At 47.4% G+C, this 16,750-nt stretch overlaps 7 protein-coding genes across 7 annotated transcripts; 5 read left to right on the forward strand and 2 right to left on the reverse strand.

Annotated features, from left to right (window-relative positions):
• Window positions 1-522: 522 nt before the first annotated feature.
• FPRO_08865 (uncharacterized protein) lies at window positions 523-2,973 on the forward strand (the record flags this gene model as incomplete). Its single annotated transcript, XM_031224659.1, has 5 exons — window positions 523-958; window positions 1,020-1,237; window positions 1,289-1,692; window positions 1,754-2,350; window positions 2,403-2,973. 5 exons carry the CDS (start codon window positions 523-525, stop codon window positions 2,971-2,973), a joined length of 2,226 nt encoding a protein of 741 aa, XP_031089896.1.
• Window positions 2,974-3,025: 52 nt separating this feature from the next.
• FPRO_08864 (putative NmrA-like family protein) lies at window positions 3,026-3,964 on the reverse strand (the record flags this gene model as incomplete). The annotated part of the gene is made up of 1 exon (XM_031224660.1): window positions 3,026-3,964. The coding sequence occupies one exon, from the start codon at window positions 3,962-3,964 to the stop codon at window positions 3,026-3,028; it is 939 nt and encodes a 312-aa protein (XP_031089897.1).
• Window positions 3,965-4,335: 371 nt separating this feature from the next.
• Window positions 4,336-5,404, reverse strand: FPRO_08863 (uncharacterized protein; the record flags this gene model as incomplete). The annotated part of the gene is made up of 3 exons (XM_031224661.1): window positions 4,336-4,359; window positions 4,423-5,261; window positions 5,338-5,404. 3 exons carry the CDS (start codon window positions 5,402-5,404, stop codon window positions 4,336-4,338), a joined length of 930 nt encoding a protein of 309 aa, XP_031089898.1.
• A 403-nt stretch (window positions 5,405-5,807) lies between these two features.
• Window positions 5,808-6,798, forward strand: FPRO_08862 (uncharacterized protein; the record flags this gene model as incomplete). Its single annotated transcript, XM_031224662.1, has 3 exons — window positions 5,808-6,228; window positions 6,290-6,517; window positions 6,578-6,798. The coding sequence occupies 3 exons, from the start codon at window positions 5,808-5,810 to the stop codon at window positions 6,796-6,798; spliced, it is 870 nt and encodes a 289-aa protein (XP_031089899.1).
• Window positions 6,799-7,613: 815 nt separating this feature from the next.
• FPRO_08861 (uncharacterized protein) lies at window positions 7,614-9,372 on the forward strand (the record flags this gene model as incomplete). Its single annotated transcript, XM_031224663.1, has 3 exons — window positions 7,614-8,259; window positions 8,318-8,890; window positions 8,960-9,372. 3 exons carry the CDS (start codon window positions 7,614-7,616, stop codon window positions 9,370-9,372), a joined length of 1,632 nt encoding a protein of 543 aa, XP_031089900.1.
• Window positions 9,373-9,666: 294 nt separating this feature from the next.
• On the forward strand, window positions 9,667-13,008 carry FPRO_08860 (uncharacterized protein; the record flags this gene model as incomplete). Its single annotated transcript, XM_031224664.1, has 5 exons — window positions 9,667-10,106; window positions 10,157-10,964; window positions 11,027-11,145; window positions 11,195-11,400; window positions 11,456-13,008. The coding sequence occupies 5 exons, from the start codon at window positions 9,667-9,669 to the stop codon at window positions 13,006-13,008; spliced, it is 3,126 nt and encodes a 1,041-aa protein (XP_031089901.1).
• A 2,373-nt stretch (window positions 13,009-15,381) lies between these two features.
• On the forward strand, window positions 15,382-15,852 carry FPRO_08859 (uncharacterized protein; the record flags this gene model as incomplete). The annotated part of the gene is made up of 1 exon (XM_031224665.1): window positions 15,382-15,852. The coding sequence occupies one exon, from the start codon at window positions 15,382-15,384 to the stop codon at window positions 15,850-15,852; it is 471 nt and encodes a 156-aa protein (XP_031089902.1).
• Window positions 15,853-16,750: the final 898 nt, after the last annotated feature.

Below are 16,750 nucleotides of genomic sequence, written 5' to 3' on the forward strand. Positions count from 1 at the left end.
CAAATGTTTACAAATGGCGGAGTAAAGAGGAGAAGACTGCAATTGTAGCCGAAGCGACGGCTTTAAGACGTCAGCGAGTCTCATGTAATGAAAAGTAACTAATCCTGCCTTGCCATCACTGGCTGAGGTCACCCTTGCTACCCCAGATTTCTCCAGCCTAGGTAGCTATCCGATGGACCGGACTGGGGATATAGGTGCACTTGCCGCCGTGATACCTCGCGCACAAAACATGTGGATGACTATCATTACCCGGACCAGTAACTTGTCATGCATGTGTAAGCGAGAAACGAGGAGTTGAACTGGCACTACCCCGCTAAACCTGGGGCATGATGCAGTCTACCCGCTCGCTTCCCCGCACAAGATGCTCATGTTGATATCACTAACCCGCAAGCGTTAGAGTCTCGGCTCTGGGCGCGGCAAATGATTGCAGACTCTTCATTTTGACATCCCGGGTTGATCTTGAATGCAATACCCACTAATCTCATTACCAAGCGGCAAACGTACACGGCCAATATTCCCGCCATGCCACGTCCCAAGGTTCGTGCTCAAGATCGTAGACGCGCTGTGATAGCCTGCGTGCCCTGCCAGAATAGCAAGAAGAGATGCGACTCGCAAACTCCATGCGCCAATTGCCGGCGACGGGACTGTGTTCCTTATTGCATCTACGATCCAGAGGCTGCTCGGCCGCGACGTATAAGCAGCAAGGCACAACGTCGAGTCACGGCCAGACAAGACGATATCACGTCTAACAGCAACGACGATGCCGCCAGCTTAGACTTGATCGTTTGTTCTACTATCGCCTCGTCTGTCAATGAGAGCGATACCCATGAGCGCATACAGGCACCACGGACTCCAGAGTCTACAGCTGGAGAGCAGTCCAACGAAACCCCCGGCACCATCTCATCACCTTGCATGTCAAACGGCGGCAGTCAAGGCAGGGACTCAGAGGGCGAGAACTGTAAGCACATAAGAAAAATATGGCAATTTGAGCTCCCATCCCATAGCTGACTGGCTTGTAGTATCCATGGGCGATTCGGCATCTCTCTCTTTCCTCGACTTCCTACGTCACATGTTCCTCTGCTACATGGGACCATCCCCATTCACCGACAAAGAGCGGGCCAAAGCTATGTTAGAGTCGTCGTATCCCCAAGCCTCGTACGACGTCGCCGAGGACAGCCCAGACAGTCAGCTTACACTGGAAGAAAAGCGAGACTATATCCATAGGTTTCTAGTAGCGGTATGGTTACAACTACCACACGATATGTACGAAGCTAATATGGGATCTCAGACAACCGGAATTGTATATGTTTACTCCCCTAAGCAATTATTAGAGCTGCTCGAAGAGACTGAACACCCAAGTGCCTCTGATCCACCACAGTCTCTCCAAAAAGGCGCCATAATCGACTTGGCTATTGCCGTCGGCGGGCAAGGTTGTAGAACAAGCCCCAAAACTCTTTATCATGCCCAGAAGCATTTTGACCGTGGACAAAAGGTAGCCTTTGATGGTATGCTGCTTAACCCTACAGGCGAACTAGTTGCTATATTTCTGCTCATGAGTATCTATATGGTGAATGCGTGCAAGAGAGACGGGGCCTTTATATATCTTGGTGTTGCGACTCGAGTGGCACATGCGATAGGGATGCATTTGCCCGATTCTTATCGCAATTTGACACCAGAAGTACATCGATTTAGGTAGGAGACCTTGTGGTCTTGATAAACCAGTGGCGGTGAGCTGACATACTTGCTTCAACAGGCTTCAGGTATGGAAAAGTCTGCGTATCTTGGATATCGGATTCGGAGCAGTCCTAGCCCAAACCCCAGCGTCTTCACCAAGACGTGGAATAAGTGTCCCATCATTCTCGGTCCCAGACGGACCAGAACCCTGTACGCCAGAATTCACATCCATGTCAGCGTGCTACGGAGTCTGCGTTATACTCGAACAGATCACATATCTCCTCAACAACAAACAGGACACGAGCTTGACATCGACAAAAGAAATCCTCAGACAACTTCGAGACTGGAGCTCTGCACTGCCGTCGAGCATGACGAATTGCACGGTCAGCTCCCCGATCTCACCGGAGAAGTGGTGGCAGACTTTAGGCAACTTTGCCGTTTCGATCTTTTATTACTACACTGTTATGCTGGCTACTAGACCGGTTCTGATATCGTACATGCTGGGGAGGCTGAAACGCCTGGATCGCTCGGATGGTGCCTTTGGGGAATATCCTGCCAGTGATGCGGAGACGAAGGAGTTGGCACAGGTCTGCATTGATGCGTCTGTATTGCTGATCGAGACTACGCGAAGAACACAGTCTGCTGGCCTGCTCATACAGAACATGACGCTACTCAAGTAAGAACCCCCATTTGTGCCCAGTCAAGGCATATACTAACTGTAGACTCAGAGCTTGGATATTTAGCGGCTGTCTCATCCTGGCCTTTTCTCTCTTCGTCGAGGCCACACTATCAGAAAGATCAACAACATTCGAGACAGAGGCCGCTCTGCATAGTGGCATTGGCCTCATTCGGGACCTGGATCGAACAAGTCCTCAAGCACATCGCTATCTAGATGTATTAACAGAGCTTCGTAACTCCCTACAGAGTTATCGAGAGCGTCTCGTTCCACCCAAGAGAGAGAGCAGCGGACAGTTCCTTAGCCAGATATTCGTCCTGGACCAGGAGAGAAGTGATCCGGCAGATGCAGACACTGACATGTCAACATTGGCATCGTCAATTGTGCCACCAGGGCTAGGTGATGAGACATCTGGAGGTCTACTGTTGTTGCAGCAGGTGACGGAGGCAACGCATAGTATGGCGAGTATGTGGCGCATACCAGATGAGAGCCAAGGATTTGGTGATGAAGGTCTGCCCATGGCATTGGGAGCGTCTGATTTACACTGGAATGGAATTATTCAGGGAACAGACAACTTTTTGTTTGATACGGAGCCATTTACAGATATGTTGAGCCATTTCTAAGCCTTGCTTATAATACAATTCAACTTCTAGATTATATTTGCTACTAGGGACCTTAAATCAATGTCTTGAGAATCTCGGCGGGCGTGTTCTTTGGCGCAGCAATCTGGAGGACCTCCTTACTTGTCGTGGCAACTCCGCATTTTCCCTCCCATACAACTTCCCCAGCATACTTCATCGATAGAATGACATTCTTGGACTGCTGTGTCTGGGCCGCGATGTGTTCAACGAAATCCATGTCCTTGAAGATGACATGCTCAACTTTGGTGCCAATGTATTTCTCAACAAGATGGACGGTTTGACGTCCAGTGATGTCTTCAGGCCCATTCAGGACATATTTGGCTTTATTGTGCAAGTCGATGTCCTCCGAAGCCAGGAGGTGAGCCGCAAAGACTCCGACTTCGTTGGAATCGATGGGACCGACGGCTGCATCCTCTGAAGCCATGAGCCTCAACGGCTCTTGCTTGCCTGTCTCGCAGAACATCTTGATAAGACTGGCAGCAGAACCAAGATAGAGTTGCGTAAAGACATTGGGCTGCAATGAAGTCCATTTAAGTTGAGCAAACTCTGGCGAGCTCAGCAAGGCCTCGATTGCCCAGTGAGCCCGTGAATAGTAGGCGGCGCAGTCAGGACGGACGTTTGGAGCGGTCGTGGAGATGCGCACGACGTATTCAACGCCAGCGTGGAGAGCAGTGACATGGAATGTCGACTCTTCGGCAAATTGATTGGGTTCGTTGTGCGAGGCGATAAAGGCCCTGAGGACATGGTGTTCTCGAAGCCAGTCTGCGGTGATTTCGACCCAGTTCTGTTCAACGACCTCAACATTTGGCAGGCGAGCGAGTTGTTCAGCGGCAGCTCCGCCAGACGAACGTGTCAGAGCTAGGATCTTGTAGCCTGAGAAGGTCGTGTTGTCCTTGACAAGTTCTGACAAGGTCGTGACAACGCCTCGTCCAGTATTGCCAGTGGCGCCGGCGACGAGAAATGTAGGAGACATGTTGATAAGAGGGTAGCAGCTGGATGTTCTAATCAAGAAGAAGCTTGGATTATAAAAGAGACATTCATATTTCATCGTAGCTGCAGGGTTCTACGTTATACCTTCGGGCTGATTACCAAACTGACTCTGTTACTAATAAAGCGCTGCGGACTCCGCTGTTAAGTGTTGTCAATATGGAGCTGCGGACTGCTATTGTTTATCAGTTATGGACCTAACCGCCGTAGAATAAAATTCTATTGGTTGCTAGAAATGGCTGGTACGGGCTACTGAGTTGAAACCGCGGGAGCTGGTCGAGATAACGTTATCCCTATTGACCTTGATTGCGGATGGTGGTTGAAATAACGTTATACTCATTGAAGACTGCACATATTTCAAATATCAGACCATTGATCACCCTAAGGCTGCATTAGCAGATGTCCACTCAGAAACAGATTGCAATGATATAGTATAGTACTTACTGTCCCAAAGGCCTTTTGTCCGCGCCAAAACTCTTCCGTGAGAGGTCCAAACCACTCAGACATCGTCCTATCAATACCTTCCTCCGTGTCAAACCCTCTACCACCAGCGACCAGAACAGATTTCCCACTCAAAGTCTTGTCAGTTGCGAGCTGGGTGATAAACTTCGCAACATCATTAGGTGCATTTAGCGGGAGATGGTGCTTGTCCCAGATCGAGCGGACGTTATCGATCATCTGCGTGTCTGTTGCCCAGGGACACACGGCGTTGATGCGGATGCTGTACTTTGTTGAAGCCAGCGCCCGTAAGGATCTCATTAGTCCTATAATGCCATGCTTTGAAGCGCTGTAGGCGAAGAGACCTGCGGCTTCGGTTATTCCAGCGATAGAGGAGAGTAAGACAATGGACTTGGAGAAGTCCTTCAAGCTGGCCTGTCCTTTGTCTGCCTTCATAAAGGCAATTGCTAATCGACAAAAGAGAACAACGCTTGTGAGATTGATGTCGATGGTATTCTTGAGCGGCTGGGGTTCCGTCATGACCGCCTCGAGGGTAAGTTGGTCTGGCCCAAACCATCCATTAGGTTCTACAATGGCAGCGCATGATATTGCGATATCGACATGACCTCGTTCTTCATAAGGTGTCTTGAAGAGATGAAGTTGTTCGTTGTAGTTGCGGACGTCGAGCTTTTGAAAATGTACCGATCCGCTGCTATGCGGTATGCTTGACTGGATATGACTGACCATCTGATGGCCCTTGACATCGTCCACGTCGCCGAAGTAAACATGGGCGCCTCTCTCGTACAATAGGGAAACCGTTGCTGCGCCAATTCCTTGCGCACCACCTACGCGGAAGGCATATTAGAAATAGATATATAATAGAAGTCGATGAAAGCTGGAGAGCGAAATGTTGAGCACTACCTGTCATGACAACCACCTTCCCCTTTACATTATCCGCGATGTCTGAGGAGAAGAATATCTCAGCCATATTTTGTTCCAAGTTGCGTAGATAGAGAAGATGAAAAAAATGAGCAAGAGTACTAGCAGTGTTGACTAACTGTAGAGACTTGAGAGAAGAAAATGGGTTTCGAATGGGCTGAACTAAACCAGGCCTAGAACTAAGAAGTGGATAGATCTCTATGGCTGTCCTGCACTATAGGTGCTTTTGCCGACAGTGGGGAACTCCGGACACTCGGGAAACAGGCGCGGCATCTACACCCATTTCATCGGCACGCGTTTACATGTCCAAATTCCGGTCTTCCGAGCTAAATAAGTACCATTCACTGTATCATCCGGAAATTGACATCAGTTACCTCACAACAGATCCCCGAATCACCAAGTCCAGCCATCCAGTCTTCCCATTCTCACTCCAACCTAGCTACAGTGCCAAAATGTCGCCATCTGCTGATTCAATCGTTGATACGTCTTCTCGAGGCCAAAGATTATCCATCGTTGTCACTGGAGGCGCAAGTGGTATTGGGCTAGCTATCACCCGTCACTTTGCTTCCCAAGGTCATATGGTTGCCGTTCTTGACGTCAACTCAAAGACTGGACCAGATGTTGTTGCGGAAGTGTCAAAGCAGTATCCCCAAGCCACCGTCAGTTTTCGATGGTGCGATGTTTCTTCCTGGGAAGGACAATACGCGGTCTTTGACCAGATCTATCGTGAGCACGGAGACCGAATCGATATTGTTATCGCCAATGCAGGAATCTCTGATCCTGTAGTCGGAGCCCTTGATTGCACTCCAACAGAGTTTCCCCGGAAGCCGAACCTGAAAATGCAGGATATTAATCTCAATGGAGTAATTTACAGTCAGTTATACCTCTTCTTAAGCCTCCCCATGCTCTATAAGCTGACAAGCACCAACTATAGGTGTTGGACTTGCTGTGCATTATATGCTCAAGAACGAAGTCGGAAGTCGTCTCCCAAATTCGAGAGGCTCCATTGTTTGCACATCATCGTCAGCTGCCATCTATCCGTTCCCTGTTTCGCCGCTCTATTCTGCAGCAAAGTCCGGCATTATAGGACTGGTTCGTTCCATGGCTATCAGGCTTGAAGAACCCAAGATACAGATCAACGCTCTTGCACCCGGAGTCCTGGGTGAGTTTACAGCCCCCAAACACCTGAGTAATTTTATCCGCCTGCTAACATATAATACAGAAACAAACATCACTCCTGATAAGGAACTCTTCAAAGCCATGATAATCACGCCACTCTCAACCTTGACAAAAGCTGTTTCGCAATTCGTGACAGACCCTTCGAGGACTGGCCAGGTGGCGGAACTGAATGAGGAGACTATTACACTGAGACCTCATGCGGATTATGCTGATGCTGGGGCGGAACATAACAACAAGATGTTTTATAAACTAGGTCATGCTTGAGATACTGTAATAAGGACTGTGTATTTGATTGCATTTGCAGTTTCATGTCTACCATAGGCGTGGCCTCTTAGTTCCCCGTTGTTTGATCAAACAGCTGATGCTTACATCAAGCGCCTTACGCGTTGCTTGACTAACGTGCCCTGTTACCAATACGACCAAATTGTGCTAGACACCCTGCCTTCGTGTACCAACAACACTATGTGCTAGTGATATCCTTCCCTTGAGTTCAATGCCCGCTGCCGAATATTGCGACAACCAAGCTAGCGGCAAAGGGACAGACCCATGATGTGCAGCCCGCCCCCGCACTACACTAACCCCACGATCTGCATCTCACATGTCCAGAGACTAAGCATGCAATATTAGCGGGGTAAAGAGCGTGCTACTACTCTATAGCTGTAACTTCGTCGCCCTTGCCATGTCTTGGCGAGACACTACGGCTAACTCTGATGGTGATATAGTGTCGGCAGATGGCCCTTGGCGATTGTCGGCACGAGGGATCAACTGCACCATTGGCCTGCCAAGTTCTCTGGGGTAATGTGAGCTCCCAGCCACAGAGTCTCGACTGCCAATAACACGATTGGTCACGACTACCATTGGTCCACCACGAAGCGGGAAACGACTCTGCTAATCCAGCCCGTGCTCCTTCACCCCATTCCCCATGAATTATCCCTGAATGATGTCGGCGATATGCCCCCGAAATGACATATAAGCTACCCACACCCTCGAATCCTTCGTCATACTTCTGCATCTTCTCCATCTTCAGCATAACCACTATCTCCTCACATTGCATACGAGATTCAACCTGATTTTGCATCATGGGTCTAGGTGTTCTTCCTGATCGTCACCTCTCCGATGTCCCCGGAACATCATTCCTCAATGAGAAGGGTATTTCTTCCAGCCTCGAAACCGCTCCCGAAAAGGATCATTCCAACCTCAAGCACGATTCGACCGGCAAGATCGTCCTTGTTCCTCAGCCTTCCGATGACCCGAATGATCCCCTTAACTGGCCGCGATGGAAGAAGGAGATGTTCACTGTCTCTATCATCGTGGGCTGTGGGTGCGTCGGTGCTATAGGACCCCTTCTCGGTCCAGCATTGGTGCCTATTGCTGAGGAATTCGACGTACCTCTCCAGAGGTTCAGTCTAGGCTTCACGGGATCCCTGCTCATTGCTCTGGCGTTTGGCAACCTTTTCTGCAACTCGTTGGCGATGATGATTGGCAAGCGGCCGGTGTACCTCATCACCACATTGGGCCTCCTCTGCTCAACTATATGGACTGCCGTAGCCAAGGACTTTATCTCGCTCGCCATCTCTCGTGCCATCCAGGGATTTTGCATGTCTCCGATGGAAGCCCTGGTTCCTGCATCAATCTCGGACATTTGGTTTGTTCACCAAAGGGGCTTTCGGAATGCGGTTTTCAATCTGGGTGTCCTTGGTGGCATCAACCTTGCTTCACCTATCGGTTAGTCTTATCCTCTACCCTTTATCCTGTCTATCTCATACTGATATCTTACTATCAGCTGGCGCTATCATCGACCGATATGGCTATAAGACCTGCCTCTGGGCTATGGCCGGTGCCTTTGGACTTCAGCTTATACTCACCTTCTTCTTCATGCCCGAGACAGCTTACAAGCGCTCCACCAATCCAGACACCCTTGTGAGCTCTCACGCGGAGGGACATTCTGCTGTGGACGACAAGAAGGAGTGCGTATCAGAAGTTGAAAACAAAGCTTCAGTTTGTGACAATGCACCCATTCCAGAGCCGCGTTCATTCATCTGCAATCTTCGACCCTGGAGCGGCTACTACGACGCGTCTGGATTCTGGTATAGCATGTTTGCGCCTTTCAAGATGCTTGGTTCTCCCGTGGTCATTTGGGGATGCTTCCAGTTGACCATTTGCATGAGCTGGCTGGTGCTCCTTGCATCCACGGCTTCGCAAATCTTTACTCAGCCTCCATACAACTTCACCGTTGCCCAGGTGGGTTTGACAAATTTGTCATCCTTCGTCGGTACCTTTATTGCAACCGCGCTGGCCGGTATCATGGTGGACGGGTTGGCCACGTTTATGGCTAGGAGAAACGAGGGAATCTACGGTAAGTCATCCGTTACCCACAGACCAAAAGGTTATCCAGAACATATTTGCTGACTCCTCACTGTGGCAGAGCCTGAATTCCGTCTTCCAATCCTCGTCCTTCTGACTACACTTGGTGGCAGTGGCTTTTTTGGCTACGGCCAGAGCCTTTCAAACGGCGAGCCTTGGCCGATCCCTGTCATCGTCTGCTTGGGCATGATCAACCTCGGAGTCCAATTCGGCATTGTTGGGCTTGTATCCTATGTCGTCGACTCGCATCGTCGCGAGGCTGTTGAAGCATACGCAATGATGAGTTTCACCAAGAATGTCTTTGCCTTTGGCATGAGCTTCTATATGAACGACTGGATTGAGTACCAAGGCGTGAGGGATGCCTTCTTTGTGATTGGAGGTATAACTATGGCACTAAGCATGGCTACCATCCCCATGTACATCTACGGAAAGAGAGCACGAAGCTTTGCATTTCGCCATGGTTTTCTTCTATAGGATTATTCTGGTTAATTAACTTTACCTTGTACTTTAATTTACGATCGGAGAGCTCAGCCGCTTTTTTCTACTTTACGACTCCAAATTTCCAACTTGTGAATGTGGCGTCAATGCATAACCGAGCTGATGTGTTGGCAGTTTCTGATTGATAGCCTGATTCACGAATCTGCCTTGTCTGCTTCTCGACGTAAGCCGCAATGTGCAACCAGTACCAGAACAAAACTCAGCGCTTCCCCTACCACTTTACCCCGCAGTCCTTTTCATCCTTCTCTTCCAAAACCCATCAGATTCGATATGGGTGACCCATTCTCTATCGCGACCGGCGTCGCTGGTCTCATTTCACTTGGAATTACTGTTTGCGACGGTCTTCACACCTACTTCAGCGCTTTCAAAGACAGAAAGGATGATCTCGCAATTGTCGCACAGAACGTGGCCTTGTTCAAATTCCATATTTTCGCCGTTCAGTCGAGTGCATCAAAGCTTGGCCATCGTCATTCTCCAGCCATCGACGGCTTACAGCTAAGTTTAATCAATTGCGAAATGCAGCTTCAATGTCTCCAGAAGTTGCTCAACGAGTTAATGCCGACTGAAGATCCATCATTGTTCAAGGAGATTTGGAGAAGACAGAAACTAATTGCGCGATATCCCTTTGATCGCAAGAAGCTGGTGCAGTTCGAAGAGTACCTTACACGGGCAAACACCACGCTCAGTAGCTTCATCCAAGCCCTCAATCTGTGAGCCATCTCCAAGCATGCTAAAAGAGAATTGTGTTGAGTAAGACTAGCGACCTAAATATCCGAATGGGTGATGAGTTGGAGGCTTTCAGAACGTCTCTCGAAGCACTTGACATCAACACCCCAGCTACGTTGAGAACCATCGCCACCAAACTCGACGTCAGCCCCAAAGTAGAACCCATCACCCTTCAACTTCTTCCATCCAGAATAGAAGATGTTACAGCCTCCAGCAGCAACAGTATCGGCTTGCACCAGAATGGCGTGAGTGTTGCCGAGACGAAGACCTCTTACTCTGGAAATCGGCGATCTTTCGAAGACATCACCAACTCCCACTCCACGCCTCGTTATCTGCAGAATGCCGAACTCGAACAAAGACTCTGCAAGAAGCTAGCAGACATGGACTGTACCTGTGGAGCTTTAAACAACAAGACTAGTAATCGTCCTGCAAGTTGGACATATCGATTTTGGGGCGGACTGACCGTCTCAAGACAAGGAGACACACGGGCGAATCATCGCCCTGGGTGCATTTTCTTTCGGAAGTCGAAGAGGAATATCTCGAAAGCTTCAGCGACGTACTTCGGGCTTCTATCCCTTTTCTCCCATAGTTTCACTGTTTCTTTCACACAAGATTACCCTGGTGGGCCATACAGCGTCTTTTTTGGGTTGCGGCCGTGTAACATTGTTGAGAGCAGTCCAGCTTTCGAACTCTTTGAAATGCAATCATTAGCGAAGGAGAATGGTCTGGATTACCTAGCAGACAGTGTTATTAAAGAGTTGAGAGTCATCTATGGATCCGGAAATGCATCACCTTTCGATGTTGACCAACACGGTAATAATGTTGCACACTTGTGTTTGGAAGTGAGTATCCCACTGTTAATCCCGTTTCTGTTTCTTGACGACTTCAAGCTAACAACTTTGAGGCTTTTTTATTCTGTGATCCACCACGGTCAACGGACATAGCAACCGATGCCATTTGCAAGATACTAAGCTACCTAGCCGATGTCGGTGTGCCTATCACGGCATCGACTTTCAATCAATCGTAATATTGAAGCCATTCCAGATTACTACACTGATCTGATATGAATTAGTAACTTATTAACCCTATCAATGTGGCACTACAATCTCTGGGTTCTCCCGAGGCTTTATAAACTGGTTATGGTCTACGATTCAAACTTTTACAACACCGAGCTGGCTAATCGAAGATTCGCAAGCCTAATTGCTTTTGGGATGGATAATGGAGAGAAAGTTCAAAGGCGCTTAAAGACCCTATTTGAATATCCCGATATATGTGAAGGTCATATTTCTGTTGCCTGCTTGTCATTATTGCTTAATTATTGACGACTTAGCAGATATTGGATTCTCGGAGCTGTTTTTAGCTGTCATCACGAAAGATCATCGAAGGCTTCAAGCTATACTGGCAGAGGAGGATAGCCTCTTGACTATTCCGCAAACGGATCTCTATGGTCGCAACATATTACATGCAAGTTGCAATTGGCCTGATGGCCTGAGACTTCTTTTACAACGGCAAGATGTCCGTCTCTTGATGGAAATGGCCCCGTTCACATTTCCCGGTCTCAGCCCTCTGTACTATGCTCTCATCCATAGCAAGATACACTGCAAAGCTCCAGACCAGTGGACTGAGTGTGACGACTGCACTTGCTACGTCGGTGTCCAACTCCTGCTCGAAGCCGATTGCAAAGTCACCGCCGGTTACATATGGGGGATAACCCTAGCTGATTGCTCATTGAAGGCCCGAAAATTGTTCTTCAAGCATCTCAAAGACAGACGTCAGCGACTCCGGAATATGGCACTCAGCATCCTTCCTGAAAGGATCCTGCGCCAATATGGAGTATCCACAAGCCCCTTGCCTGACAAGACTGCTTTTCTACTGTGGAGCGAACTGCAGGAAGCTCAAGATCAGCAGGATCATCGAATATGGGTTCCCGATAGCCTCAACCCTTGTAACAACAACAGGCTATGCATACCCGAGAGCCTTTTCGGTGTTCCTCATCACCCATTTGTTGTAGAGATGGCACTCGACTATGGCTTCGCACCTAGAGATGAAAATGGCGTTCAACCACTTCTTTATGGCCGCCACATTATACAGGACAGTTCTCCTGAGGATCCAAGAATTTGGGTTAAATATTTAGATTGGCTTCTCGGCCAAAATCTATGCTCAGAGCTTTCATTGGGACCCTTCCGGCTTTCAATTCTTCATCGCATTGCATATTACATTGGGTTGCAGATGCGTCCCAGGGCCTCCGGTTCGTGGCGGCAGGATGTCTGGTTATCCGAACTACAGGATTCAAGGACATTGCTAACATCCATATGCGACAGCAAATCCGAGTGCAATATTCCATGTCCTTGCTCATCAGGCATATTTACCCGACCTTTGGCACATATCTTGCCCGCACTTTTGTTGCCTGGAGGCGGATTATACTGCAAGTATTTCTTTTCGGACATAGAAAATCATATTGAACATGTGATTAGTAGCACCTCTCTGTTAAAGATTTCAGAATCCAGCTCTGAAAGTTTATATATGGCGAAATGCGGAATTCATATTCTGACTATGATGTCCTTGGGGGTAAGGCACTTGCCAATCTGCCTGACTGAAGGTTACGGTCATCTCAAGGACTCGGACTTCATGGAAGAAGAATGGAAAGAAATATTAGACGAGGACCGAGAGTTGATCGATCAGCTTGAAGCACTTGATGAAGAGTTTGGGGACGTTTTCGATCGCCAAAACGTCCCTATTGCAGAATTTCTTTCAGGCTACTGGTTGACAAGAATGGCAGAAGTCATCCAGGAGTTGCATAAGCCCCTGACTCATCACGATAGACATGAACTTTTGGAAGCCGGGGTAGTGTTGGAAGAGGACAATTCTGACGGCTCGGAATGTTGAGAGGATATGATTTACGTAAGACAGAGACCATACTTTCGCTGTTCAATCGAGTGCATTAAATCTACGCCATCGTCCTGCGCGAAATCGCCGCTGGTATCGCTGACACGAAAGCTTCGCTTATTTTGTTCTAGAGCTAAGAACTATCTGTAGATCCGTCACCTTTTGGAGTCGACTAAGACGGTGATGATAATTCTCGCTCACATATGCTTGAATGTGAGTTAGCTGCGTACTCAATATTCTGTTCCCTTTCATTTCCCTGCCACACCTCGCTTCTTCCTTCTTATTCCTACCAAGGTTCACTTCTGCATTCATTTTCTCTGGCATGTAACAACATAAGTATCAGCACCGTCACATTGCTCAGACAGCTAAGCTTTCCGTGGTAATATACGCTGTCGGCCACGAATCCCAACTGCATTTCTCAGACAGCAACATTAGTTCTGCACTCTCCAAATAACCGGATTTGGCAGTTTGCTCGGCCCAAAGCCTTCTCACGCCATTGCAGAGTCTAGAACCTAGCAACACGCGATAAAGCTGAGACACAAGAAGCTCGACCCAAAGCCAGCTTCAAAGATACGATGGCTGCACGCATCACTCCCTCACAGCGATACACAAATACCGCAATCAGAGCGCCACAGTTAATGTTTTGCGAGGCCTCGACTTCCTCAGTGCAAGTCACACAAGACAAGTGCAAACTTAGCTACTGCCACAACTCGGTTCAATTGGGAGAGCAACTTTCTAACCGAATCATAGCCATTATGATTAAGGTATGGCACACGGATTGAGGCGGCGCTCGGCCAGGTTCAACCCTAAATTGCGCTTTACAAAATTGACTTCAGCCATCATACCAGCTGTTCAGACAATTACAGGGGTTCTGACTCTTCAGATGTCAATGTATTAGCTTAACCTTAACAGAACAGAAGCAGAGCTTTAAAGTACTGCATTAATAACTAAATAAAAAAGATTTATAACAGCAAAACTACCAAGTTCAAAAAGCTCATTACAGTATTTTTCAAAATATATGGGTCTTACTCTTTATATATACTTATCTTTTGAAAATGAAATTACTTATTTTACTTTTTATTTTACTTTTTATTAATGCCGTTATTGCCTTACCAGCAAACGGGTTTTGTATGTTAATGCTTATGTTACTTACAGTAGTTGAACTAATAATCTTATTATTCTTTTAGCTTGCTTTTGTAATCCCGCTGTCGATATGCTAAGAGGAAAGGGAGATGAAGCATCAACCTTCTGTTTTCAATGGCTGAGACATACAATACCTATATACATCCGACAAACTGAAGCTATTACTTCTCAACTAACGACAACCTCTTCTGTTACTGAAACTAAGCGTATCACTGTTACTCATATGCTCACTACTACTGTTGCAAGCTTCATCCCTCAGACAAGGACAAGGTTAACTACAGCAACATCAACAAAAACCGCCTTTACTACAACAACTATACCTCCTGCAGTTCAACAGAAGTCTACGATCACAGCTACAGTCACTCAAACAAGTACAAAAGTAGTTCTTGCGAGATATAGCAAGTATATTGATGAGACTGTCACCCAAAGGGCTACAGAAACCGGTATAACTACTATCAGTACTACAGTTACTACACTTCTGACAGATATTGACACTGCAACTCTTTCAGGCACAATTACAGAAATTGTTCCTTTTACTTAAGTCTGCTTCGATTATGTTAACTTTCAAGCTAATAACAAACCTTTCTCTAGTACTGAGTAAGTTATGGTCGAATGAATCTTTCCAGTTAGCTGTAACTAAGTCGCTTAATAGAGAAGCACTAGCTACTGTAACTATAGGAGGCGGCAAGTTCTTCTATAAGCGACATATCCAGGCTCCTACTCACATGCATTCAGGGGAGGTCTATTGTAACATCGATGGTAATTACGATCCACAAGACTGGGTTGGCGTTGCATTAGTCGAATACCTCAACGAGCCAATTCTCATCAATTGCAAAACCTATTGCTTAACTATTTATAGAGCTGTTAGCTTTGCCTTGAATCCTAACTTTTGCATCTGCTTAGCAGCTGGGGCGTAGGTGGTTTTATTCTAGCTTTCTTTAATGCCGAGACTAACATAATTAGGCGCCCTTCAGCCGACGAAAGCACCGAATCTTCCTTCAAAGTTTATGACTTGACTTGTGACATGGCTGAAAGGGTAAGTATATTCTTTTAAGTACCAATAGCGCAAAAACAAGCCTGACTGTTTCAAAGCCTAGGCTGCAGGCCGCAAGACGCTATGTAGTCGCTGCTGGCCCACATCTTGCCAAGCGAGACGTAGCAATACCGAACTGGCTTCCAGGACCGAGGAATTTCGAAAGCATCTACCCAGAATGTTTATAGGTTTTCACTATGCCTCAAGACAATGAGTTCATGACTATTTATGACACTCGTACCGTCATTATTAGGGCGACCAAAACCATGAGGGTAACTGGGACCCTATCCACATTCATTCATGTGTTCTCTACATCAAGCAAGACCACTCTCGCAACAAAAACGACTGCTATTACGAGAACAAGCACCGAGAGGGTAACTAAAAGTCTCACTGCAACGTATTGGAGTTTACAAACCCTCAGCACTACAGTTACTGAGACCAACAAGTATGTTGTAACAAAAACCTTGATTACTACAAGGATCGTTACAAGAACTGTTCCTATTACCGAGGTTTATACCGTTACTTTCACTGGCATCAATGCTGTTACGGAGGCAGTTGGCTCCACAGTCACTGTAACTCACGCGACTATACAAACTGTTTTATTTACTATCACAGCTTCAGTCTCAGCCATCACTGCTACCGCCGAAGCGACAACAATCTGGGGCTGAGGTCCTTGGTATCATTTCTGGCTGTTCTACTTGTTTCTCCAGGGCTACTGGAAGAGGTCGAGTGGAGCAAGCCCCTAGCTGATGCCGATGGACATGTGAAAGGTCGGTCTGTTGTTGAAGGAGGACGATACTGATGGCTCTGAATGTTGTATTGGAGGATATTCGAAGGTGTAAATTGATAATATCTCAATCTAGTCATCAACTCCCAATTCCAAGCATAATCAATAGGTGAGACTCCGTGTCACAGCCCAGAACTTGAAGTTATCGAATCGGTGATCTCGCGCGCGCTCATTGGACGGGCTATGGCAGTATATGTGAGTAATCCGGATATATGCTCTGATAGATAAAGATCTCTTATCTCTGTGTATGCACTGATTGGGATGTATTAGCCGGAAGCTTATCTTTTGACATAGAGATCTGCAGATTTATATCCTAGTCTATCGTGGTTTATCTGCGGGGTTGCTCCATTTTCAATAAGCGACATGCATTAATTCACCCATCTTCCGGGTCGTCGGCGCGCCCTTTAACATTGTCTTCTTAGTAATTCCTCACCGTTTAAAGATAAGCATACTCCGTAACCTCATTTGTTGTTCATGACTAGCTTAAGGCTGATAAGCGGAAGTAACGTTAATGCCCCGATCTCGGATGCTCCATCACATCTGCAGCTCATGTCTTGCTGCAGCGCATCTCTGACCACTTACAACATGCCTTGCGTTTATGCAACCAGGGCTTGAACGGAGCTTTTGACTTGGCCGACGCCTATGGGTGTCCTATCATGGCTTCGGGGAACTAGCGGCGCCGACGGGGCAAAGGGCGTTCAAAAGTTCTTTGCAGATATGTCGACGCGTCTCTTTCGGGCACTTGGGGTCGCCGATGCTCACGTTGCCCTATCTAATCT

The sequence above is a fragment of the Fusarium proliferatum genome (assembly GCF_900067095.1).
Source record: "Fusarium proliferatum ET1 genome assembly, contig: FPRO_scaffold016, whole genome shotgun sequence".
Classification (NCBI taxonomy): Eukaryota; Fungi; Ascomycota; class Sordariomycetes; order Hypocreales; family Nectriaceae; genus Fusarium; species Fusarium proliferatum.